Genomic DNA, 25,789 nt, shown 5'->3' on the forward strand with positions numbered 1-25,789 from the left:
TGCTGGGCTGGTGCTTTGCCGCTCATGTTATGCTTTTCTTTTATTACTGTAGGGAAATTAAATAGTATGTTGTCAGTTATGACAACTCAGATTACAGGGAAATAAATAAAGCAAAAGTCTTCCACTGAGTCTAATGGAATATTGGGCCAGTCTTTAAAAGCAACCTATTCTTTATGGGATAAAGGTGATGAAAATCACATTGCACTTCAGAACTTGCCATATGTGAACTTGCACCTTATATATATACTTGATATGTGTGTGTGTGTGTGTGTGTGTCTTTGCCACACCCCATTTCTATAATGGCCCCTCCCCCTCTTGCCCTCTATAATCTATTTAAAGAAATGTAAACCCTCAATACAAACTGATGCTATTCTATGCACTTTTTTTTTAATTTACACTCATTATTTTTTGTCAATACATTATATATTTTATGAAAATGAAACAACTGTGCCACTGGCCAATCACTATACAGCTGAGAGAATATTTCAGAAACCTAAAAACTAGAGAAACACCAGGTGACTTTTTCTCTGGCATTAGGAGAGTTCCCTGTTCTTCTTCCAGTAATTTCTCCCAGCTGTAACACAGCCGGAGCCACTGACCAGCAGGTGGCGCTGTTGTTTCAATTTAATTGATACAACTCATTAGACCAGGGGTAAAGTTATTATCTATACTAAAAGTCATTTCATCCAAATAGGCCAATGGAGCACTTGTGCTGCCTGGGGGCCCTAAAAATCTGGTGGGCGGTCACATCCAACCCGCAGGCTGAAGTTTAGTGCTTGGAATGTAATAAGAAAGTAATATTAAGGGAACACCATGAATTGGGCCAATTATCCAGTAGATAGTTAACAGCCAGGAGGAAGTAATTTTATTTTTTTTACATCTGGTAGAGTTATCCCTCAGTCCATACAAGCCCATTTACATTGGTCAGAAACCATTTGCATTGCTCCTTCCCAGTTCCATTTCCCTCAGTTCCACAGCAGCATTTCTCTCTGCCCAGTGACTTCATAGATCTTGAACTGAGCCATTTGCCCTGATCATTACCCCACATTGCTCTGCCTGGCTCCATGCTCAGTTACTTTACTCTGTGACTTATCATTACCCCACATTGCTCTGCCTGGCTCCATGCTCAGTTACTTTACTCTGTGACTTATCATTACCCCACATTGCTCTGCCTGGCTCCATGCTCAGTTACTTTACTCTGTGACTTATCATTACCCCACATTGCTCTGCCTGGCTCCATGCTCAGTTACTTTACTCTGTGACTTATCATTACCCCACATTGCTCTGCCTGGCTCCATGCTCAGTTACTTTACTCTGGGACTTATCATTACATTACATTACATTTATTTATAAAGCGCCAACATATTCCGCAGCGCTGTACAATAAGTGGGTTACATACATTGGACATACAGAGTAACATATAAAGCAATCAATAACCGATACAAGAGGTGAAGAGGGCCCTACCCAAAAGAGCTTACAATCTACAAGGAGAAAGGGTTGAGACACAAGGTGTCTCTGCATCCATTACTCTAAGTGAAACCCAGACAGTTCAACTTTTATCCAGATATGACAGTAAGAGGTCACCAGTGCAAAAAAAAAGTGCAAAACACACAAAAGTGCAAGGGCACAATTATATACCCTAAAAAAGGCAAGTTACCCAGCCATAAGGCCCACATGGACCCACCTTCATCCGAAGACTAGGGTGGGCCCATTTGTCCCTGACCTCCCCGGTCACAAGGCTAAGGCTCACAGGAGGCAAGGGTCCTCGTCACAAGGCTGGGGTGAGGGGGGGGGGCCTTTTTGTGACTCCCTCCAGCCAGGAGGGAGGAGGAGACAAATGAGCTTCAAAGAGGTCCTGATACAAATGCCCCCTCGGTGGGACTGGGTAGTGCAAGGTCACATACAAGTGGAGTCAAATAAATAAATAGATAAAATGCATAAAAAAGTGGCTTTGTGCAGCCCCAGCTTATCTGACTTTAGTACTTATTTTCTATTTATGATTACCCAATGGCACATACTACTAAAAAAGTATTTTAATGAAAATGGTTTATTTCGATGAAGCAGGGTTTTACATATGAGCTGTTTATGCAATATATTTTTATAGATACCTACACTGTTTGGTGGTATAGTTTTCCTTTATTGAATGGAGCTTCCATATGAAGCAGCGTAGGGGGTTCCTCACGGTGAGGGCAGTGAGGTTGGGGAATGCCCTTCCTAGTGATGGGGTAATGGCAGATTCTGTTAATGCCTATAAGAGGGGCCTGGATGAGTTCTTGATCAAGCAGAATATCCAAAGCTATTGTGATACTAATATCTACAGTTAGTACTAGTGGTTGTATATATAGTTTATGTATGTGAGTGTATAGATAGGTAAGTATAGGCTGTGGGTGCTGGGTTTACTTAGATGGGTTGAACTTGATGGACTCTGGTCTTTTTCAACCCTATGTAACTTTGTGACCCCAGGGGTGCAAATCATGGGGAGCAGAATGCTCAAGCTTAATAGCATCCAGCCCTTTGGTCAGAGGGTCAAGGTAGACTCTTATATAGAGAAGCAGTCAGACATTTCTCATGAGAACAGATAATACACTTGATGTTAGGTAGAGATGTATAGCCATGACAGGGGACCAGAAAATTCCGGTACAGTTCAAAGAAACTGAACTGATTGCAGTCAATGCTGCCCTGCAACTTGTATTTATTTAGACGTGTCCCTGAAGTGATGTGGTCACCCTCACTGCCATGAAGACTGTTGCTATGGATTTGGAATAAAGGGGCAACCAGTAAGGGTCAATCCAACTGGGAGACATGACCTGTCTCTTTTTCCTGAGCTCTATAATATCTCCAGTTTGGGGCGGGGATTGCCACCATACTACAGTTCAGCACAAACAGCAATGATTGGCGGCAGGTTGGTTCTAGTGCTGCCCCCATTACACTACAATATGGGAGGATTCGGAGAAAACATTATTCCCAAGAGACGCTTGGCCCCCAGGGAAACAAGCCAAACACGCTGCTCAACACTTATTATCTGTAGAATGAAGTCCAGTTCCGCCGCCGCCGCACTTTACATATTCTATTCTACAAATTACCATTCCTGCAAGGGCAGCAGGGAAAGCAGCACATTGGCTTTAATATCCCGAGCTCTCAATACTATTAGGAGGAAATTAAAGTGACAGTATCGTGTTCAATTTCCACAGTAATTGTTTCCCCTTCGCTTGAATCATTTCCATAATTGCTTTTAATGATCGTATAATTGCCGTGAATGCCAAGCGGGCGCTCAACAGAGATAAAACTCATTAAAACACATTTTAACTCGCGACGCACTCCATATAATTTTAAATAGAGGCTAAAGGGGCAGAAAAAAAAAGTGTGGCCCCTTTCACCGTAAAGCAAATGAGTCTGACCAATTGAACTAGACTGATCCTATCAAACGTTACTGGGCTATGTTCTATTCCTGGCGCAGGGGAAATCACTGGCGCTATCTGCACAAAACCCATTGGGGGTTACAGTATTCCATTTGTCTGCAGCCATTGCATTATCTTCATAGTCTTGTGATTTCCCCCTAGCTATATGAACAATACAAATCTGATCATAGGTCCTTGGATCAAATCTATCACCAGTGCCCACCTATAACCAGTGCCCATCTGCTGTGCCACCATATCTTCCCCCGCCCTGTATGTCAGAGAGAGATCACAGCATCATCAGCCAATAGGAACTTTACTGGTCATATTAGACTGTAATTAAAAGAGATGAGTTCAAAACAGTCATGAACATTTTCTGAAATGATGCCCCCCTTCTTATGCCAAAATGGTTTTGCCCTAGGTTGGTGCCTCTGTTGCTGTATCTTTAGCCCTGTTATCCATAAGTAACTACAGATCCTTCCTCATTAAGGATTTGCCTAACATTAAGGGTATAAGCAATGCTAAGAGTCAAGCTGGGCGCCTTAGAGTTGGGGGTCCCTAATCTTTTTTGACCCAAGAGCCATAGTGAAATGTAAAAAGAGTTGAGGAGCAACATAAGCATGAAAAGAGTTAATAAGGGATGCCAAATGCTGTGATTGGCTGTTTGGTAGCCCCTATGTGGTCTACATGAGGCTCTGTTTGGCAGTACAGCTGGTTTTTATGCCTCCAAAACTTGCCCCCAAACCAGAAATTCAAAAATAAGCACCTGCTTTGAGGCCACTGGGAGCAACATCCAAGGGGTTGGGGAGCAACACCACTGGGTGGGGACTATATTGCCCACCCAGTGCCTTACAGCAATATGTATTAAAAATTCTCATAAGAGTCAAACGCTCTCTTCCGATCACAGGTTTGTACAGATAATACAGACCATTACATTTTGCTAGTGATTGAGGAAATATAGACGCCACACCCCAAGATCTGCTCATTGAAACCATTGTTAAATTAGTGTCATTTGAACATTAGTGTTTTGGGGCAAAAATAAAACATTGATTGGTTTAGATCTTGGTCCAGTCAACTGGATAACCCCTAATTGGTTGACTTAAGAGGAAGGGAGCTCAGAATCTTACAAAACAAAATTGCCTGAAGCTCCCCTGAAGTCCCATTATGCTTTTTCACCGCTTTATTATGGTTTTTACAATCTGAAAATAATATACTCATCTCCCAAATTACAATAGACAAGAATACAAAATGACGAGTTGGCATACCTTACCATCCCAGTATGACTCTGGAATGGGCATGTGATCAAGTCGCGCCATTGGCATCCTGATTATCTTATGTACTTCTGAGGTTAAATCAGGGAAATTTCGGTTAAGATCAATATTTTGGGCATTGAGTCGTCCATTGGTCCAGCCATTGTATCCCGCTCCCTAAAAGTGAAGGAGAAGAACAAATGCATGACATGATTCAACCACATATGGGGCTAAGTATGTCCATGTGCAGTAACCCATAGCAACCAATCAGCATGGAGCATTTACTGCTCACCTGTGTAAAAGCAAACACCTTATTGGTTGCTATGGGATATGCTCCTGTGCATTTTATTACCTATGGGGGATAGAGGCCTTACAGCCGTCTACAAACATGGTTATGAAATGAACATGTAGGCTTGGGTACTTATGGCCTCGGTTGCTTGGGGTGCCAATTCCCCTCTCCATTCATTGGCTATGTGTCCAGTGCAAGTGAACCATATAATACTCAAAACCCTCAGAATCTGTTAAGGGACTAAATAATGTCTCAGCTAAATGCTATTACAATACTAATAGATTGTAGGACACGTTTTTGTTGGGGTCAAAATTGATGCAAATGGGTTAAACCATTTAATTCCTTTGAATGTAAGAAAGTGTTAGAATTTCCCAGGAAACTAGAATACTATATACACATTAATTCAGCTAAGAGCATTCCCGTCCATATAAAAGCACACAGTGCGAGCTGAATAATTGCCGTATGGTTCCTTCCAAGGACTTTCCTTCCTCAGTGAACACAGTCCTTCAAGCAACCGGAGCCTATTTATAGAACATGTTACCTCTTCTGCTGCGTGCTCGTAGCCATCTGGATTCATGGAAGGTAGGAGGTGAATCCGCGTCGTATTGATCAGCGTCTGGATCCTCGAGTTTCCAAGAAGATATTCAGAGCACAAGAACTGCGCCAGGTAGATCAGTAATTCTCTGCCCGCCACTTCGTTCCCGTGCATGTTGCCGATATACCGGAACTCCGGGGTCACTGGAAATAAATGACAACACTCAACGGATGCTGGAAATATTTGTTCATTGAAGCATTAAATGTTTAAATTAGCTATTAGAATGACAGTGATATGCAATTTGCAATTGGTCTTCATTTTTTTTATTACAGGTATAGGACCCATTATCCAGAATGCTCGGGACCAAGGGTATTCCGGATAAGGGGTCTTTCCGTAATTTGGATCTCCATACCTTAAGTCTACTAAAAAATTAATAAAAAATTAATTAAACCCAATAGGATTGTTTTGCATCCAATAAGGGGTAATTATATCTTAGTTGGGATCAATTACAGGTACTGTTTTATTATTACAGAGAAAAGGGAATCATTTAACCATTAAATAATCCCAATAGGGCTGTTCTGCCCCAATAAGGGGTAATTATATCTTAGTTGGGATCAAGTACAGGTACTGTTTTATTATTACAGAGAAAAGGGAATCATTTAACCATTAAATAATCCCAATAGGGCTGTTCTGCCCCCAATAAGGGGTAATTATATCTTAGTTGGGATCAAGTACAGGTACTGTTTTATTATTACAGAGAAAAGGGAATCATTTAACCATTAAATAAACCCAATAGGGCTGTTCTGCCCCCAATAAGGGGTAATTATATCTTAGTTGGGATCAAGTACAGGTACTGTTTTATTATTATAGAGAAAAGGGAATCATTTAACCATTAAATAAACCCAATAGGGCTGTTCTGCCCCCAATAAGGGGTAATTATATCTTAGTTGGGATCAATTACAAGGTTCTGTTTTATTTCTACATAAAAAAAGGAAATCAGTTTTTAAATTCTGAATTATTTGTTTATAATGGAGTCTATGGGAGACGGGCTTTCCGTAATTCGTAGCTTTCTGGATAACGGGTTTCCGGATAAGGGGTCCGATACCTGTATTTGCAGTTTTTGAATTATTTAGCTTTTTGTTCAGCAGGTCTCCAGTCTGGCATTTCAGCAGCCATCTGGTTGCTAGGGTTTTGTTTACCTTAGCAACCAGGAATATGAATAGGAGAGGGACTAAATAGAAAGATGAGAAAGAAAAAGCAACAGTAACTGTAAGCCTACAAAGCAATAGTTTTTGGTTGTCGGGGGTCAAAGAGGGCTGGAAAAATGTAGAAGTCAGAGGCAAATAATTTGAAAACAATAAAAAATAAAGACCAACTGCAAAGTTGCTAAAAACAGGACAATCTATAACATACTAAAAGTTAAAAAAAAAAAAAGGCAAACCACCCCTTTAAGGGGCAACTGCACATGTAATGACCTCTGCTGGCAGATTGGAGGCGTACTACTGTATGTCCCCTGAATTGCCATAGGTTACATCTGGACTGGGAGTCAATATAGTCCCTGTCATTTCCAGTATACAGAGGCCCAAACAGCCCCCCAGCAGCCCAATAAATAGTGACTGGCTATGGCATCTTACAGCAGCCCCTCTGGTATTTGCCAGAACCCACAGACTGCCAGTGTAAGCCTGCCATAGGTCTTTGTTTTGGCTCACACAGACCTGCATCCACTGCCATGAATACAACACTACCTGCATTTGGCAGCACTGTATTCATGAGGGGTGTGAGGCATATAGGTGTCCCAAATCATTCAGAAGCAGAAATTAGGGAGCAGCAGAGTAAATGGCCCCTAGACCAATCCTACGGCAAGAGTTAAGGACAGGGCTGGTCTCTGCATCTTGCAATGGATTTTCTTATTTCCCATGAGGTACAAAGTGCAGCCTGACTTGTTGTAAAAATAACCCCTTACAAGTATCCTAAGACTACATTTTCTGTTGGATTTGGAGTTCAACAATAGCTGAAGGGCTGAAGGGCAGAGAACCCTGTCCCCTGTTTCTCAGTCTGTGACATCATCCAGCCTAGCTACAGACTGGAGAAGGACCCGATTGGCTGGATACCCCAGTGCACGTCTGGGAGAGGTGTGCCTAAGGTTTGGAGCCAAAAATCTAGGGGCGGGCCCAGCCGTTTATAAAGGGAGCCCTGCTGTTGTTTGCCAGTGTTGAAAGAGAGATCCAGAGTGAGCAGCCAGTGCAAAGTGTTGTGAGTTCAGACTGCAAAGAGAGAAGTGGGGCTGCTGGTGATTACAAAGAGCTCTGTGGAACCTCTGTGTGTGTCCCCTGGTGAGAACAGGTATTGCTCGTTTGCCTGCTACGTGGGAGCAGCCACCTTTCCATAGGGGAAGGTACTCTGGGGCAGGCAGCGCTACCTGGGGGGACTTAAGAGCTCTTGGGGAAGGGACTGAACTGACAAAAAGGGTTGTGGTTTATCCGGATCCGAGTTGGGACTAGGCACCTATAGAGACTGTGCCAGGAGTGGATAGACTGCACAAGTTCCTCGGAGCAGGGTAATCAGTTATCCATAAAGTTGTTTACTTCCATTTTCAGCCGTTATATAAAGTTTGATATTGCTGAAAAACTGCGTGTGATTATTCCTGGTGGAAAGTCCCTAGAGGTGTGCTCCTCAGTGTCCACTAGGTGGCGGCACTGCGCTATTTTCCAGTTCCCAGTATCTATGTTTCAAAGAGAACAAAGAAATCTCCTGTACTAAAGCATATACACAGCCAAATTAAGTGAGTGTGCCAAGAATGGGTTACAAATACTTTATGGAAATGGCAAAATGAACATAAGACTACACATCTGTAACAAGGCTGTGTGCATGTACTCAGAGGCGTATTTATAAAACAGCAATGAAGGAATTCTACACAGAGAAAAGGAATGGAACTCCAAAAAAACAAATTTTCTTATACATTTTGTGTGCTCATTCTATGGAGGATTTTGCAGAGAAGGTTCACTTCAGCGTTTAGAATTTCTGAACACTCAGAGACTGCCCGAGGGCTTTGCTCCTACCCCCAGGCCTCTGACCCAATGCTACTCTTCAAGTGACATTACCTTTCCATCAGGAATTGTTCTGAGCTGCAAACAGAGAGAGAATGAAGGCACAGAAGCTTGATCCCTGCCTACTCAGGTGACTCTCAGGAACTACCAGAAATAAACACAGGAATTCGTATTTCCCATGATCATCATTAGGCAAGATGAAGAGCCCCCTGGAACGCTAAGGGCAGTAAGTGTCCTCAGAAATATCAGAAGTTAACAGAAAGAAAAGAAAAGGAGTTGAGAGAATGAACAGTGTTTAAGTGGTGTATGAAATCATTAAAGGGGAACTCAGGCTTCCAAACCAATAGCTGTATAAGACCCCCACACAGCACAGAGGCCCCTCATATACATATCACTGTAATCTGTTCCTTCAAAAAGTATGAATAAATACATTTGTATATACTGAAATCCTGGCAGGGGAGGAGGGACTAAAACATTGATATTACCAATTGTAACAGCTTCTCCACAGCTTACAGACAGCATGCAGGAACTGCATAACCCACAATGCATTGCACTGTGATGTTCCTTTCCTTATTGACATCACATGTGCAGGGAATTGTGGGATTGGGAGGATGCAGGCTGAAGGCAGGCTGAGGACAGGTGGCTACCGTTACAGTTTATCTGAGTCACAAAGTAGTCAGCCAGATCAGCAGGGGAACAGGGGGCGGGGCTTAGGGAACTGTTCCAAACCATATTATTACATAAAAAATCATGAAAAGGCTGCATATTTTTTAATTGATGTATATTGCAAAGTTGCGTTATGTTTACTTTTCAAAATGCTTAAGTTGCTGTTGGGTGGAGTTTCCCTTTCATCTAGTTTCATGTAGTTCCATTTCCCCTCCCTTGACTGACATTACTTGAATACCAATGGACCTTCAATGAGAAATCACAACACGGCACTATCACACTGCTCCTCATAAATGTGTGAGTACCTGCAGGAACCCTACTGACAACTGCACAGATAAAAAACAAACAGCCATAGAGATATTGTTGGACTAGAGTTAAGAATAGCTAGGAGGGCTGCAAGGCAGTCTCTCCAAATGTCACGCTAACTGGCCTTTAGATTGGGCCCCCTCAATAACTGCCCCCGCCCCCCCCCAGAGGGTCTGTTCCTCAGTTTAGAGACCACTGATTTAATGGAATCATTTATTTAAGTAACTTTCTGAGAGTGTAAATAGTTACATGGACACTTGTCACCAACAAGGAACTGCGCTATAGCAATTTCCCAGTGTTGAGCATTGGTAAGTGGGGGGATATTATGTGACTATGGCAAACTGCCCTATGATATTACAGAGGGATGCTTTCCCTGCTTTTCAAATCATTCATCATGACTCCACAGCCCCCAAGTCCAACTTCTTTGTAAGGCTGAAGACACATGGAGCTACTAGTAGCAGCTACTTTTTCATGGCTACTAAAAAAGACAGTGCTGATCATTTACTGATAATTGTCTCTACATGTGTTTTAGCAGAGGCAATTCTCAGTATTGTCTATGGCAGGGTATTTTCTGGAGTTTAGTAGCCTTGAAAAAGTAGCTGCTACTAGTAGCCCAGTGTGTCTTCACCCTAAGACTTGACAGTTGCTGCAACCAAAACCCCCCCAAAAAATGTTTGGTCCTACATTGTATACAGTTGTCACTCACAAGCTTTATGTTGACCAGGTTGAGCTGAAAACTCAATCGCAAGAAGGTCTTTCCCTTCGTAACTGCGCCCAATGCTGTAGGTCTTTGAGATCTGGGAGCACCTGGCTGCTGTCTTCTTCAAAACACGGACCATGTCGGAGTAGCTATGGTGAATGAACTGGATGAAGGTACTGGGGGTTTCTGTGAGGAGATCCTCGGGGGTTATTTCTATATTGACTGAAACAAGGAAAAGCATTTGGTCAGAGAAACTGCATGTTTATGAGTATTATTACCCGAGAGCTACTCAGAGCTTATTAATCATTCCCATCAGTCCTTGACTTCTACCTAGAAGTGAGGCGTAAAGGAAAATATACTATAAATATATTGCCTAAAACAGCTCATATGTAAAACCCTGCTTTATCTAAATAAACCATTTTCATAAAAACATTTTTTTTAGTAGTATGTGCCATTGGGTAATCCTAAATAGAAAACTGCCATTTTAAGCACTAAGGGCCGCCCCCTGGAATCATAGGATTTATGATGCCCCTGAATAAACCAAGGCACACATACATGTTAGGCGGCATCAGCCAATGAAAGGACAAAGTTCTATCTTTGATTCCCCACACTACTTCCTGTTACAGTTAGAGCTGCATTATTTCCTGTCAGCTGATCTCTGAGGGAGCACACAGCCCATCACTAAATGGCGGCTCAAGGGAAAGGGCAATATTTACTGTGATTTATACTATGGTTCGTAAGATTCTTTTATAGGGTACTTAATGTGATATAAATTGCCTGTTGGTTAAGTTAAGTTGGTTCATCTCTTGTGCTGCTACAATACATAGGGATTTATTCACAATGCCCCACAGAGTGTGCAAAGAGAAGTGAAAAGGGCAACAATCAGCCATTTTTTCGTATTTTCAAATACAACTTTTTTAAGCTTTAAAAAGCACAATACAAAAAAATTGTATTTGATACAATTTTTTTGTATCGTGCTTTTTAAACGTACAAAAATCGTACTTTGATTGCAACAGTTTCTTATTACCTAACAGCATAGTGAGAGTTCCCTTTGAATACAGTGTAGTTATCAGAGCAGGTAACTAATGCACCAGTGACAAAGCTGCTGAGTATTTGCAGCACACTGGCCCCTGGCTAAAGCCAGACAGGTTATAACAAGCCGCAGGAAATAGTTCTGAGTCTCAGTATGTGTTTAGGCCATTGCCTCTTGCTGAAACTGTTGCCTCATTTACCCTGTTCTTATCTTCCAGATGTTCTAAAGCTGAGGGCTAAAAGGACTCCCCCAATGCTGAGACTTTAGACTCCTTACAAACTGACAACAAGAGAAAGGAAACTTTTCCTTATTTGATATTGTTTATATCCACCATAACCTGCCAGTCCCTACGCTCTGTACTGTTCAGCTTCCGGATATTAAATGGAATTAGGATTTCCAGAACTTGAATGTCTGATATTTATTTAGCGCAAAAAAAAAAGATTGAATATATAAAGGGGAAATGATTGCCTGTATCATTCATTCTTAATTACCTCTCAGTTTTTCCAGTGGGTCATGGCATCCCTCTTCCTCTCCCACAAAGAAACGTTCGCAGTCCAGAAAGTACGGCCAAGCCATGTCAATGGCATCGAAAGCAGGGAGACAATTCTTTTTGAGCGTCTCGCAGACCCTTCGGCATGGCTTCACCATCTTGTTTTTCTCGCAGCGGGGTGCAAGGACGGCGCAACCCACAATACGCAGGTCGGGATTGCATTCCCCTTGCAGCAAGTTATCAATGACGCTTAGTAGGATGTACTCAGCGCTGAATTCTATCTCGCCTCTTGACTGCTGATCTAGTGCATTGGGAAACATTGTCTTGCTGTACGGCAAGTCATTGCAATAGCCCAGTATGTTGTCCACACACGTTCCTGGAAACAGAGGAGAGATACTGAAAGTGAAACGCATTTTAAACTAATAGGAGAGTTGTCATATTGGGGTAGGGGGGACATTTCCCTAATCTGGTGGCTTAATAGGAATCCTGATGTTATGGAATGGTGAAGCAGATGGACTCCAGAAACCTAAAGAGCTTCTAGTGTTTAGTAATGATTTTTTAGCAGACTTAAGGTGCGGAGATCCAAATTACAGAAAGACCCCTTATCCGGAAAACCCCAGGTCCCAAGCATTCTGGATAATGGGTCCAATACCTGTACTGTGTATGGGGGCACTTTCTATTGGGGGCACTGTGTGTGGGGGCTACTGTAATAATGAATAATATAAATAAGTCTTTAATTATTAATTAAATATTACTATTTAAGACCTCTCCTATAAATATATCCATCTCTCATGCAAACCATTCCCTGGTTGCTAAGATAATTTGAAGAAAAAAAAGACCAACTGCAAATTGTCTCTTATCATACTAAAAGTGACCGCAAAGGTAAAGAAGACCTTTAAGAAAAGAGAAAGTATGAGCCCTGCAACCCCAGGGAAGACCACTAGAGGTTCCCATAGGGGCGCCTCTTTAGTGAAATATGATTTATTAGAAAGAAAAATTCATCTTTTTTCAATAAACCAGGAACAACAAAGGATTAATATATCACAGATCCTAAATTGCACAAGTGCGGTCGCCAACAGCAACAAATCTGCAATTAGCTACAGGTTATGGCCGACTCCACCTTGAGCAACGTTGCACCTCTGATTGTATTTATCCCATTATTACCTGGCAGCCTCTCCTTGTTTCCCACAATATCCATAACTTTCCAGATAGCTTCCTTCTGCTGATGCCTTTGCCTATTCAATCATTTATCTGACTAACGCTTGTCTCCATTCTTATCTTACCCTGAAATTATTTCTGACAAATTCTAAATCCCAGTCAGTGATTTGCCTCAAATATGACTCTGCCAGAAGGATCCTTAAGCCCTGGGTTCATTATTTTGCACTTAGCAGCATTACATATGAAAATGCAGACCCTTAATCATTCCCCTAGTTCAGGGATCCCCAACCTTTAATACCTGTGAGCCACATTCAAATGAAAAAAGTTTTGTAGAGCAACACAAGCATAAAAAATGTTCCTGGAAGTGCCAATAAGAGCTATAATTGGCTATTAGGCAGCCCCTATGTTGAATGGCAGCCTACAGAAGCTCTGTTGGCAATTACACTGGGTTTTTATGCAACCAAATCTTGCCTCCTAACCAGAAATTCAAAATTAAGCCCCTGCTTTGAGACCACAGGGAGCAACTTCCAAAGGGTTGGGGAGCAACATGTTGCTCCTGAGTCACTGGTTGGGGATCACTGCCCTAGTGATATTCTATGCACTGGAATGTCGAACCTTGTGCAACTTTATAAATAGGCTTCACCTTCCATGCAGTCCATATACAGTGTCCCTAATAATATTAAATAAATACACAGCAATTTACTTGGTTATGTTCCCAGCCAGGGTTGGACTGGGCCAGGGGGACACAAGGAAAAAACCTGGTGGGCCCCACAGCAATAATCTGTAGTTTTTAATTAATAATGCCCTCCTCTAATCCAGGGTTAGGGGCATCTGCTGTACTCCTTGCAGAAGTGAATACACACTGTATTACAGCAATGGCGTTAATCATATCAGTACTACAGGATGCTGCATTTGACATAAACTACACTTTTAAATTAAAGGGGTGGTTCACCTTCCTCATAAAAAAGTACGTTTTGCTTTCTCTGAACTAAAAAAACACTTTTGCAATATACATTATTAACTGAAAATATAGGGTTCAGGAGACAAGCAACCGGCTATTTTCCAGTTAACTGCACTTAGCATTTCTATAGGCAGATCCCCTGCATTGGAACAGTCCTCAGTAATGGTTATTGCAGGAAAATAGCCAGTTAAGTATCTCTTGAACCCTATATTTAATGAATGTATACTGCAACTTATATGACAGACAAACCTTATTTCCAGCTGGATAATTTGAGGACCTCGAAGCTTAGATTCTCAACAGCTGCCTAGAGCCCACTGAGCATGTGCAGTGCCACTGACCCTCCTAACACAATTCAAGATGGGGAGCTCCTGTGAAAAATCTATAGGCACTGTCCCTCCTGGGTCTTCAGCTTTAGTTATATATTGGAGGAAATCAAGAACAACTGTCTGACATAACTGTTGTTCCGCTGCCTCGGGTCTTGTAGCCTAACTTGCCTTTAAGTGTAGCAATTGGTTTATATAGCAGAGCTCCCATCTACTAATCATGAGCGACTCCCCGGTGTGCAGTTACCACTGATGCTTCATGTAATGGTATTAGTGCTTAGTGGGACGATGGCTGCCACGAGGGATAGGATATAAATGGCAGCGCACAGACGAGAACCCTTGTAGCCGCTGAGTCAGTGGGAATTAAATTTGACGAACAGAAAAGGAATAGAGTAATAGGAGCGAGGAAGCTGGCAGACTCTATACGAGATAAGATTAAAGAGTGACAAATTGAAGCCCAACCTGCCTGTCCATGAATCGAGGGGGCACTGAGACCCATGTATGAGGCACTAGAGGGGGGCACGGAGGTGGCAGATCAGCTCTACATAACCTCTGTTATCGGCTTCCTAACTGTCACCTCCAAAACAGAAGGAGCAGAATGTTAAAACTTGACAATGCCCTGCTCCGCTCACAATACTTGATTTTTCCACTAGATACAAGCCTTTGGATACCAAGAGATAAACCCAGGAGGGTCTCCATGGAAACATTTATTAGATTTTTGCTAGCAGCAAAGAATTCTGTAAAGGACAAGTAGATTTCTAAAAATGGAGCTTGTTAACAATGCACAGAGTCGAGTGGCGCTGAAACAGACAGATAAGGGATCTGGGATTCGGCTTTGGACGGGAAAATAACAAGGGATATGGCATAGAAACAATCTTATATACTGTATAATATATGTGTTTAGCATTATTAATAGGGATAATAACATTATAACACCTAATTAGACATGAAGACTAAAAATAAACTACACACATGAATAAAGTGCAATACTTGGGAACAAGCTGGGGGTAATTAATGCAGAAATAGTTCCCTACATATTACGGCAATTTGAGCAACATAGATTCTACAGCAAAGTGGGGGGGTTTTGTTTTCCAGATATTAGCAGTTTTTTGAACTGCTAATAAAATGCATTTGAAATAACAGCGCCACCTGTTGCTCATTTTGGACAACTACAAATTCACTTCCCAAGAAAAGACAAATCTTGTGATGGTGCCCTGCTTTGTGAAGTTAGAAAATGAGGTTCATAACAGAGCAACATTATTATTAAAGGTATGGGATCCCTTATCTGGAAACCCATTATCCAGAAAGTTCCGAATTACGGAAAGGCCATCTCCCATAGACTCCATTATAAGCAAATAATTCTAATTTTTCAAAATCATTTGCTTTTTCTCTGTAATAATAAAACAGTACCTGTACTTGATCCCAACTAAGATATAATTACCCCTTATTGGGGGCAAAACAGCCCTATTGGGTTTATTTAATGGTTAAATGATTCCCTTTTCTCTGTAATAATAAAACAGTACCTGTACTTGATCCCAACTAAGATATAATTACCCCTTATTGGGGGCAGAACAGCCCTTTTGGGTTTATTTAATGGTTAAATGATTCCCTTTTCTCTGTAATAATAAATCAGTACCTGTACTTGATCCCAACTAAGATATAATTACCCCTTATTGGGGCAGAACAGCCCTATTGGGTTTATTTAATGGTTAAATGATTCCCTTTTCTCTGTAATAATAAAACAGTACCTGTACTTGATCCCAACTAAGATATAATTACCCCTTATTGGGGGCAGAACAGCCCTTTTGGGTTTATTTAATGGTTAAATGATTCCCTTTTCTCTGTAATAATAAATCAGTACCTGTACTTGATCCCAACTAAGATATAATTACCCCTTATTGGGGCAGAACAGCCCTATTGGGTTTATTTCATGGTTAAATGATTCCCTTTTCTCTGTAATAATAAAACAGTACCTGTACTTGATCCCAACTAAGATATAAATAATCCTTATTGGAGGAAAAACAGGCCTATTGGGTTTGTTTAATATTTAAATGATTTTTAGCAGACTTAAGATATAGAGATCCAAATTACGGAAAGAACCCCAGGTCCTGAGGATTCTGGATAACAGGTCCCATACCTGTATTATTATTATCATGTATTTATTAAGTGCCATTATATTCTGCAGCGCTGTAACATAAAATTTCTTTTCTTTCCTTGGGAAATCAATTTTCAGCTGACTGAAGGAAGTTGGCCAGCAGGTGGCGCTGTTGCTTCAAGTTCAGTATATCAGCAGCTTAAAAACGGCTAATATCCAGAAAACTAGAAAAACAAATAAATTGTAAATAAATAAATGTAATAAAACTGTAAATTGTACAAGAGCTTAGGAAAGCAATTTAAAACGATAGTGTTTTGAGGTTTTAAATTCTCTTTAAGCCATTAATGGTCACTAAAAATGCATATTTCTAAACAACAAATTAGAAAAGTTTAGTACTACTGAGCCCTTTATAAACATCACTTACTATGCTCTGCATTATTACTACTATAGGTATGGGATCCATTATCCAGAATGCTTGGGAGCTGGTGAGTTCTGGATAAAGGGTCTTTCCGTAATTTGGATCTCCATACCTTAAGTCTACTAAGAAAATTATTTAAACAGTATTTAAACCCAATAGTGTTGTTTTGGCTCTAATAAGGATTAATTATATCTTAGTTGGGATCAAGTACAGGTACTGTTTTATTATTACAGAGAAAAGGGAATCATTTAACCATTAAATAAACCCAATAGGGCTGTTCTGCCCCAATAAGGGGTAATTATATCTTAGTTGGGATCAAGTACAGGTACTGTTTTATTATTACAGAGAAAAGGGAATCATTTAACCATTAAATAAACCCAATAGGGCTGTTCTGCCCCAATAAGGGGTAATTATATCTTAGTTGGGATCAAGTACAGGTACTGTTTTATTATTACAGAGAAAAGGGAATCATTTAACCATGAAATAAACCCAATAGGGCTGTTCTGCCCCCAATAAGGGGTAATTATATCTTAGTTGGGATCAAGTACAGGTACTGTTTTATTATTACAGAGAAAAGGGAATCATTTAACCATTAAATAAACCCAATAGGGCTGTTCTGCCCCCAATAAGGGGTAATTATATCTTAGTTGGGATCAAGTACAGGTGCTGTTGTATTATTACAAGGAACCCCTTTTAATTATTTGATTAAAATGGAGTCTATGGAAGAGGGGCTTTCCGTAATTCAGAACTTTCTGGATAATGGGTTTCCGGATTAGGGGCCTCATATCTGTACTGGATCAAACAGATATAAATGGCTCACTTATACAGTGCACTGTGTGTAATGGCATTGCTGGATTTTGGAGTCTTTGGTATAAGGGGTCTCTGTATAATCAATTTTACATTATAAAGCAATTTCTTGCCATTATTACTAAACCAAGAAATAAATAACAGGAAATAGTTAGTGACCTGTGAGCTATTAGCAATATAACCCATAATAACTTGCAATTTTAAGCATCGGCATGTGAAGAGCACATTAGTGAATTGGGCCCATTGCGCCCAGCAAGGAAAAAGAAATTACAATGAGCAGAAGAACTTATGGCTCTCTGGGAAGGAGAAATGGCTGAATGAGCGGAGGCAGCTCAGTCGTTAGTGTATTGGAGGAATGTGATAATGATGGCAGATTTGTACCAGGGCTTAATATTGTATGAGGGAGTGTGGGTATATGTACTGTACAGCTTATAGCCAGAATGAGCAAAGAGACGCACCTCTTTCTTCTGCCGTCGGCAGGCATCTCCCTGCATGAAAGAGAAAACAAGACAGTGAATTCATAAATAAAACCATATAACAGTACATTTCATTTCAGGATGTTTCCTGGCAGAGTTTCTGTTGTTTTTTTTAATGAAACACTTTGAAATACAGGTATGGGACCTGTTACCCACAATGCTCGGGACCTGGGGTTTTCTCCCTACCTTGTCTACTACAAAATAATGTAGGAAATCATTAAAAAAGGAAATCATTTTTTAAATGTTCAGTTATTTGATTAAAATGGAGTCTATGGGACATGGCCTTCCCATTACTTGGAGCTTTCTGGATAACGGGTTCTGCTTTGCCCTCAGTTTCTTGTTTGGGCCTTAAAAGCTTCACTGCACAGAAATCCTAGCAGGACTGGGATTTTGGACACCGCTCCCACTGTGATATAAGTTTTTAAATTTTGGGGTTTTTTTGGATTTCATTTTGCATTGTTCTAGTGATGTTAAAATAGTTTTTACTTGTAATATTTTCACTTAGCGGGTCTCTACATGCCACATAGTTTTATAATCCTGCGTATATTTGGTGTCAAACAGGCTGAGATTTGTGGGAAGGCCACAAAGTCCACGGAAGACTGGGCGGGAAATATTGATATTCTGCACCCCAGTCCCCAATGGAACTCTCACTGGGCCAGAAGAAGCAGAGCTGGGGTGGGAAGGAGAGGGTGGGTGCAAGCTCAGAGGGGGGGGCAGGTGTGACCGGGGGTGGGGTGCGAGGAGTGCAACATCTTTAAATCCAGCCCTGGTGTCAAATTGTTCACAGTATCCCTAGTATTTATGTCTTTGAGGTTTTGTTCTTTGTATCTAAGTGCTCACTGTGTCCAAGTGCTCCTCTAGCAGCAAAAGTACATTTAGTTTACTCTACGCACTTACTGCCAGATATGGCCTTTTCCACAATTTCCTACTTTCTCTTCCTTATGGACATAAATATACATTCCAGCATTCCAGCCATGTCCCCAGCAGGGTTGCAACATGTGTGGTTTTGACCCAGACAACCTGCTTTTTGGAGGGGCTCTCCAGGTCAAAACTGCCTGCTTGGTTTTCCAATTAATCTGTCAAGTGATCGGTCAAGCGCTGATCAAAACGTCTTAGTCCTGTCCCAGTGACGCATGGTTCCATGCCCTGACATCACTAGCTCAGCCCTGACATGTCACTTCCCTGACCAGTGACATTAGGGCCCCTGGCTGGGGTGCAAGCTGCTGAAAGCTGCCAACCCTATACCCGAGGCACCTTGCTACCAGCCTTGTAACAACCACACTCTTCTCAATCCACCATGAAAGGCAACATATTTTTGTGAAGCTTTTCAGGTCTGCCAGTAGGGCCTGTGCTGCCAAAATAATGACAATAGGGAGGAATATTTGAGTAAAAAATGCAACTTAATATCATCCAGTCACCACCATCATAAAACTCTGTATTGTAAATAGAGGAGAACTGACTGAGAAACCCGAGATTTGAGGTTGTTTTTCAGGCTCAGAACTGAGGATTCTAGCAGGGAATTTAGGCCATCTGTCATTCAGATAAAGCTCAAGCACCACTGGATCAGCCAGAATACAAATAATGTGCACAACAAGCAAGTCTGCAAGGCAATGGATAAAGATGAGTTTTGATTTTGGAAAAACCTGAACATCTCAGAAATAATGGGGCCAGTGCTGAAAGGGCAATTCATGCATATAAAGATGCTCAAAAGACAACAAGTGGGCAAATCATTTAGTAAAGATATGATATGTGTGGGTAGCGAGACACACATACTGTACAACTTCATGGCCCGCCATTTGCCTGGAGGGAAGTACAGGACTCCCTTTCTGCCCACACGCAATCTATCGTTTGCACCCAAGAGATCATGTCCAACTGACAGACTACAAACCCATGCCCACCCCCAAAATGATGCACTTGAGTGTAATTTATAAAAATAACCAAGTTTTACAGCTACAGTATGTTTCTGTTTAGCTTGCACTTCTTGGTTTCAGTAATACTGGGAAATACTGAGCTTCAATATTGAGCTACTTGTGTCAAATTAGGAAATCTGGTAAGGACTTTCCTTGAATGGCGCGGTGATCAGCCAATCATAGTCCACCCCCTGACATCATAAGCCTGCCCACTAACCACCACTCCCCCTGCCCAGAAAGGTGGCAACCTTATGAAATGCACTACACACGACACACTTTGCCTCCATAAGCAAAAAGTCCCAATGATGAGGCGAATAGTTTGAGGATGTATAGGGGTAGAGTCGTACACAGAACCAATATTTGAGACCCAGACCCAAAGCTGGCGTTTTTACTTGCTTTGACCCTCTACCCGACCCACAACTGCCTTATCCATAACCCGATCCATGACCTGCCGACCACCATTAAACAGGAAGTGTTTACTTTTAAACAGCTGATTGGTTGCTGTGGGTTATAGGGCTGGCGCAAACTTTGCACCTTTTGTCACATTATCCCCTTAAAGCTTTAATTTTTTTCATTTTCATCATGCTCTGAAAGAAGCTTAACAACGATTCATACTTCATTTTTGCACTGAGCTCCATAAACTAATAGCAAAATGTATTTAGCCAGAAGACCTGAGCTTTTCTATGGTGTTTATTAAACTGAATGTAATTAAATGAATGAATTGAATGAATGCAGTGCAATTGTGGAGGCACACTATTCAGCCTATAAAAGGAAAACTATACCCCTGGACAATGTACGCAATATATTGCATAAAACAGCTCATATGTAAAACCCTACTTCATCCAAAGGAATCATTATTATAAAAATATACTTTTTTAGTATGTGCCATTGGGTAGAAATAGAACATTTCTATTTTCAGATGAGTTTACGTAGAAAAGGTGGATAAACACTGAATTTTCAGAAACAAATATACTGATTGAAAGGAATGATAGTCTGCCTGTGTGCTCACTGGAACCTATTCCACATCCCCTTCAGGCTCACAGTGTAATGCAACCCCTCCATCTTTCTTCCATCTCCATCCCAGGCAAAAAAAATTAACAAAATGCCTCACCACCATCATCCCTTATTCCTATATGTCCCTGGCTTGAATTGCGCAGTGAATTTTTTTTATTCTTCTTGTTCACTTCATTGGCACGTGCAAATATCAGTCAGTGCTAGGGATGCTGGGAGATATAAATTGGTGGCTATTTTCGTAGCCTGGTGCATTTTAATGCTATAAGAACCACTAGCCTGGGAAATAGGACCCCATTAAATATGGGTTTCATTACAGTGCTCATCCAGGTACCGGTCCTGCTGGGTAAAAAATACTTGTGAGTCCCCAAAAAAACAGAGTTGGCAGGCGTAACTTACATCTAAACAACCAATACATGTTGGAGAGAGAATGAAGATGTGGAAGAGGAATTACAGTCAGAGCTCATTATTTATTATGAAATATTGGCTCAACAAATATAAACATAGAAAATAAAGTTTGGTGTTTTGCTGTTCACGATTACAGAGTTCTGGACCTTCAGAAACAGAAACATATGTCTAAAACAAATCCAATGATTTGGGTTGTTTGTATAATACATATTAATATCGGTAGCGCTGTCTCTATCCTGAAAACAAATTTAATGCTTAAATGAAAACCACACACATCCTTAATCCCAAGACTTGGCACCTACAGCGGCTTTTGCTATTGCAGAAGCGATTGGCACGGTATCCCTTGCACGTGTGTAGTGTTTGTAGGAAGGATTTGCCAGGGAATTATCTATGTGTTCCACATCATCGCTGCGACTGGTGCTCACTGGTGGGGCAGGAGATCTGCGCTTCTTCAAATAACCCTTTCCTTTTTGTGTAAATAATTTCTTAAGTGAGAACTAAAGCTCAACAAAGAATTAGCTTGGAAATGCTACACAATTAATATACCAGCCCAGGGCAACCACAGCCCTTTAGCAGGGAAGGTCTGTGCCCCCAAAGATGCCCCAGTAGCCCCCCATCTTCTTTTCTGCTGATTCCCTGCCCATACTCTGTGCTGCTGTCCAGGATCAGACTGGGCCACCTAGTGGGCCCCGCCAAACCCAGACCCGATCCCTGCCAGCACCCCCCGGGCTGCCGGTATCCCTCCCCTGATGTGCTGAAAGTAAGTTTAACTTAAGTGTGCTCAGGGGAGAGAGTTGGATGGGTGGTGGAGGTCCCTGTGGGGGGTTAGGGAGGGCACAGGGTCACAGGGGCTCCAGGGGTGGGCCCTGCACCCCTCCAATCCGACCCTGCTGCTGTCACTTAGGGACCCACTCACAATATATGGAATATAAATGTCATGATACAAAACTAAAAAGTAATTCATTGAGATTTACATTACATAGCAGCATAGAAACCAGTGCATTCTGCATCACAACAGATTAATGACAGTAAATAAATAGGATTATACCCCCTTTATGCCCTCCTTACCTTTCCCCAACCGCTTCACCCAACTCCTGATAGAGCTTCCATCCCCTGTGTCTCAGGGCAAAACTGATGGAGAAACTGTATAGCCGGGTAGTTTAGAACAACGAGCTTTAATACAAAGCAGAAACTGCATTTGTAACACTTAATGCCCCCCCCCCACAGTCTCCAGGGGAAAACAAGTGAAATATCAGTTTTTTGTTATGTTTTGCACTAAACAGGGCAAAGAGTGAACTTGAAAGCAAAGTCACAGCCTACTTCTTGGTTCGTCCAAGCACAATCAGCAGCCTGCTGTATAATGAGCCGCTACTTATGTTAAAACTAAAAGGAATAGTTCCCCTTTGCTACAGAATGGCCAGTTCTGGTTTTTATTTTTTATGTTTTATAGTTTTTGAATAATTTGCCAACTTCTTCTGACTTTTTCCAGCATTCAAATGGGGATAACTGACCCGGGCAGCTAAAAATCTATTTTTATTGTTACTTTTGATTATCTGTCTTTCTATTCAGGCTTTCTACTATTCATATTCCACAACCACTGCCTGGTTGCTATGGTATTTGAAACTCTAGCGACCAGGTAGGTGCTGAAATTCTGTTGAAATAATTCAAAAACCACAAATAATAAAAAAATGAAGACCAATTGCAAATTATCTCAGAATATTACTCTTTACATCATACTAAAAGTGAATTTAAAGGTTAACAACCCATTTAACAAAGGCAGCAACTAGGGGAAGAGAAGGGTTTGTTTATACAGAGGATTTCAGTGGACTGCTGACATTGTGATCGGACAAACCAGGAAGTAGAATGTGACTATACTTTTTTTTACTTTTTTACTATTGGACAAAAGTAAAGAGAACTTGATGTGCCAATGATGTGGTAACCAGTAAAATATCAGCAGCTTCATCTGATTCTGGAACAATCTGCAGTTCCCCTGGGATGATTTATTTGTCTTTTTTTCCATCACTACAAAGTGCTTTTTGTCCTATGTATCCTTGCCTGTGCCAATATTCAGTATTTTCAGTATCCAAATCCACTCTATTCCCTTCATTTATTTGGACAATAGGTTCAGAAAGTGCAAATATCTCATCCGTGAGAAGGTATTTAAACTGAGAATAAAAAAGGATAAGCAGCCGGAGCAGCTCCATCAACTTCTCAAGATTAGTGTGACCTCGAGTGTCACCTTAAAATATATATAAATATCTCAATATCAGCCTTCTATCTGAGCAATGCCACTCCGTAGGGTCATTAGTGACTCCCTGCCACGAGAAGTCTATCTCTAAATGTGACGCACTGGGAAATAAGGAGCCCTATTCAATATACAGCCACATCCCCTGCTAATTAATTAGTTCCCCCAGCTTCATACATGCCACTCATTAGTATTGCCCCACCAACCCACTGTGAGAAGGAGATGTACAGTATTTTTTACAGCATCAGGATATTCTAGGCCTGTGGGATTCCTGACTTTCGGAATATCCCAGTAGATTGAGAATGATGAGAAACAATGAGAAAGGGACGGATGCCTATGTAGCAGCCACTAGTTAGGCAGGTTCCGTCAAAGGAATAGCTCGAACTTGGACATCTGTCTTTTTTTCAGCCTCATTTCCTATATATCCAGTCAGGGGCGTTTTTGGACCTCCTATGCCGCCCCCCTTGGCCCACTAGCGTAGAGAGCACAATTGTGGAACCGGAAATTAGGCTCTTAATGTTACCAGGAGCAGCTTTTTGCCACCCCTGGTAACTTTGGGGGCTCTGAGTTGGGGGCAAGAGTTACCCCCTGTGTCCAGTGCAGCTCTTGCACCAACCTGCAGGGTAGTGCTACTCCCAATAGGAATAGAAGGAATATTATATTTGGATTACAGGGGCCATTTACTCCTATATAAATGCAGAAATGGTCACAGTCCTTGCACAAACTGATGCTGTTCACACTCCTTGCACTTCCACATAGCTGCCCCCAAAGGCGGGCCAAGCCAGCTGGGTGCCCTAGGCATCCCAGCCACCAACCCCCTCTCCAGAGACATCTTGAGGGGGGAGAGTGACAAGTGTGAGTGGGGGGGGGGGGTAAGGGCCCAGACTAGGGGCAGTCAGAAAGGTACATGCAAGTGTCCCCTCTACCCTAGTTCCGGCCTTGCTGCCCCTGCCCAGCCTTCTGTTTCAAATCGAGTGCAAGGGTGCCTGTAGATGGAGATGGGGCCTCAGAGTCACCAGGGTTCCCAAACTACCGTATATACACGAGTATAAGCTGAGTTTTTCAGCACCAAAAATGTGCTGAAAAAGTAACCCTCGACTTATATGGATTTGAAGATGTAATGTGCTTGTTGCGCGCACCACCGTCGTGTGTGTACGCTGAGTGTCCTTTTATTATTTATTTGATTATTGAAACTTAGCAGTAGCAGCTGCATTTCCCACCCAAGGCTTATACTCGAGTCAATAGGTTTTTCCAGTTTTCTTAGGTAAAATCAGGTACCTCGGCTTATATTCGGATTGGCTTATACTGGAGTATATACGGTAACTGTATTAATATACGTAGCATACTTGTGCCTAAAGAACTCTGCTTAGATGTCATACTGCTGCCAAACACCAGAATTGGCTCAATATTTGCACAATTCCTCATAATGGATTTGCCAAAAAGCATACCCACGTTTTCTACATTGCCTGCAATTGCAGTGAACACAGCATTTTGTGTAAAACCCATTACTAATTGCATTCAGAACTGCGCACTCATGGGCTGATTCAGTCTTTATTAACGCTTTTTGTTAAATCCCATTTTAGAGCTTGTCTCCTATTTCTCCTGCGCTGGATTTATTGCTTCCCAAATGGAACATGAAACTCAAAGATTACTTTCTCTAAAGGTGATGAAGTCTGAAATCCTCTGGACACTACAGCTGCTACTTAGATGTCTGTGCTTGAAACATTATATTCTTGCTGGGAAATAATCAGCCCAGTCTAGTTAAGTAAACACAGGCAGGAGATATGAGATTGGAAGCGAGCGCTCCTTGGCGACTGAACCAGGTAACGGATCTAAGCTAAAAAGTAGGTGACAGTACACACATAGAGTAAAATGGATGATACAAAGCAAATATACAGCAGGATTAAACCAGGAGGCTGCAGGCAGTGGACAAAATGACGGAAACACCTGAATTACATCTCATTGCAAAATGAGGAATGTTCTACTGAGCTGTACTGAGAAATAAAATAATGCCTTTATGGAAACGTTGCAGTCACGCTTTGTGGTTGGGGAGAAACTGTATTTCTGGCAGTCATGTGACTGCACAAATACAGCAGCACAGTTTTGTTTGATGGCAGTGAATCTAACAGGGGAGGAGGCGGAAATTACTGTTTGGGGAGGCGCCAATATAAGGCTTGGCTTTGGAGAACTTGTCATGGTCTCTTTTTGGGGACAATAAACCTCCCTAAATTATCATTAGTCTGTGCCTATGGATTCTAGGTTTCTT

General features: G+C 41.6%; 1 protein-coding gene across 3 annotated transcripts in view; it reads right to left on the reverse strand.

Annotated features, from left to right (window-relative positions):
- Nucleotides 1-25,789, reverse strand: part of cpz (carboxypeptidase Z) — a 49,387-nt gene that overhangs the window by 20,666 nt on the left and 2,932 nt on the right. Inside the window, exons 2-6 of one of the 3 annotated variants that reach the window (XM_012957083.3) lie at nt 17,932-17,961; nt 11,713-12,087; nt 10,195-10,410; nt 5,476-5,672; nt 4,661-4,822 (exon numbers count right to left, since the gene is read on the reverse strand). In XM_012957083.3, coding sequence (XP_012812537.1) covers nt 4,661-4,822; nt 5,476-5,672; nt 10,195-10,410; nt 11,713-12,087; nt 17,932-17,961 — 980 coding nt within the window. Of the gene's footprint in view, nt 1-4,660; nt 4,823-5,475; nt 5,673-10,194; nt 10,411-11,712; nt 12,088-17,931; nt 17,962-25,789 lie in introns of those variants that run through there. The other 2 variants (XM_012957091.3, NM_001130361.1) reach the window with 2 other exon arrangements.

The sequence above is a fragment of the Xenopus tropicalis genome, chromosome 1, assembly GCF_000004195.4.
Source record: "Xenopus tropicalis strain Nigerian chromosome 1, UCB_Xtro_10.0, whole genome shotgun sequence".
NCBI classification, from domain to species: Eukaryota; Metazoa; Chordata; class Amphibia; order Anura; family Pipidae; genus Xenopus; species Xenopus tropicalis.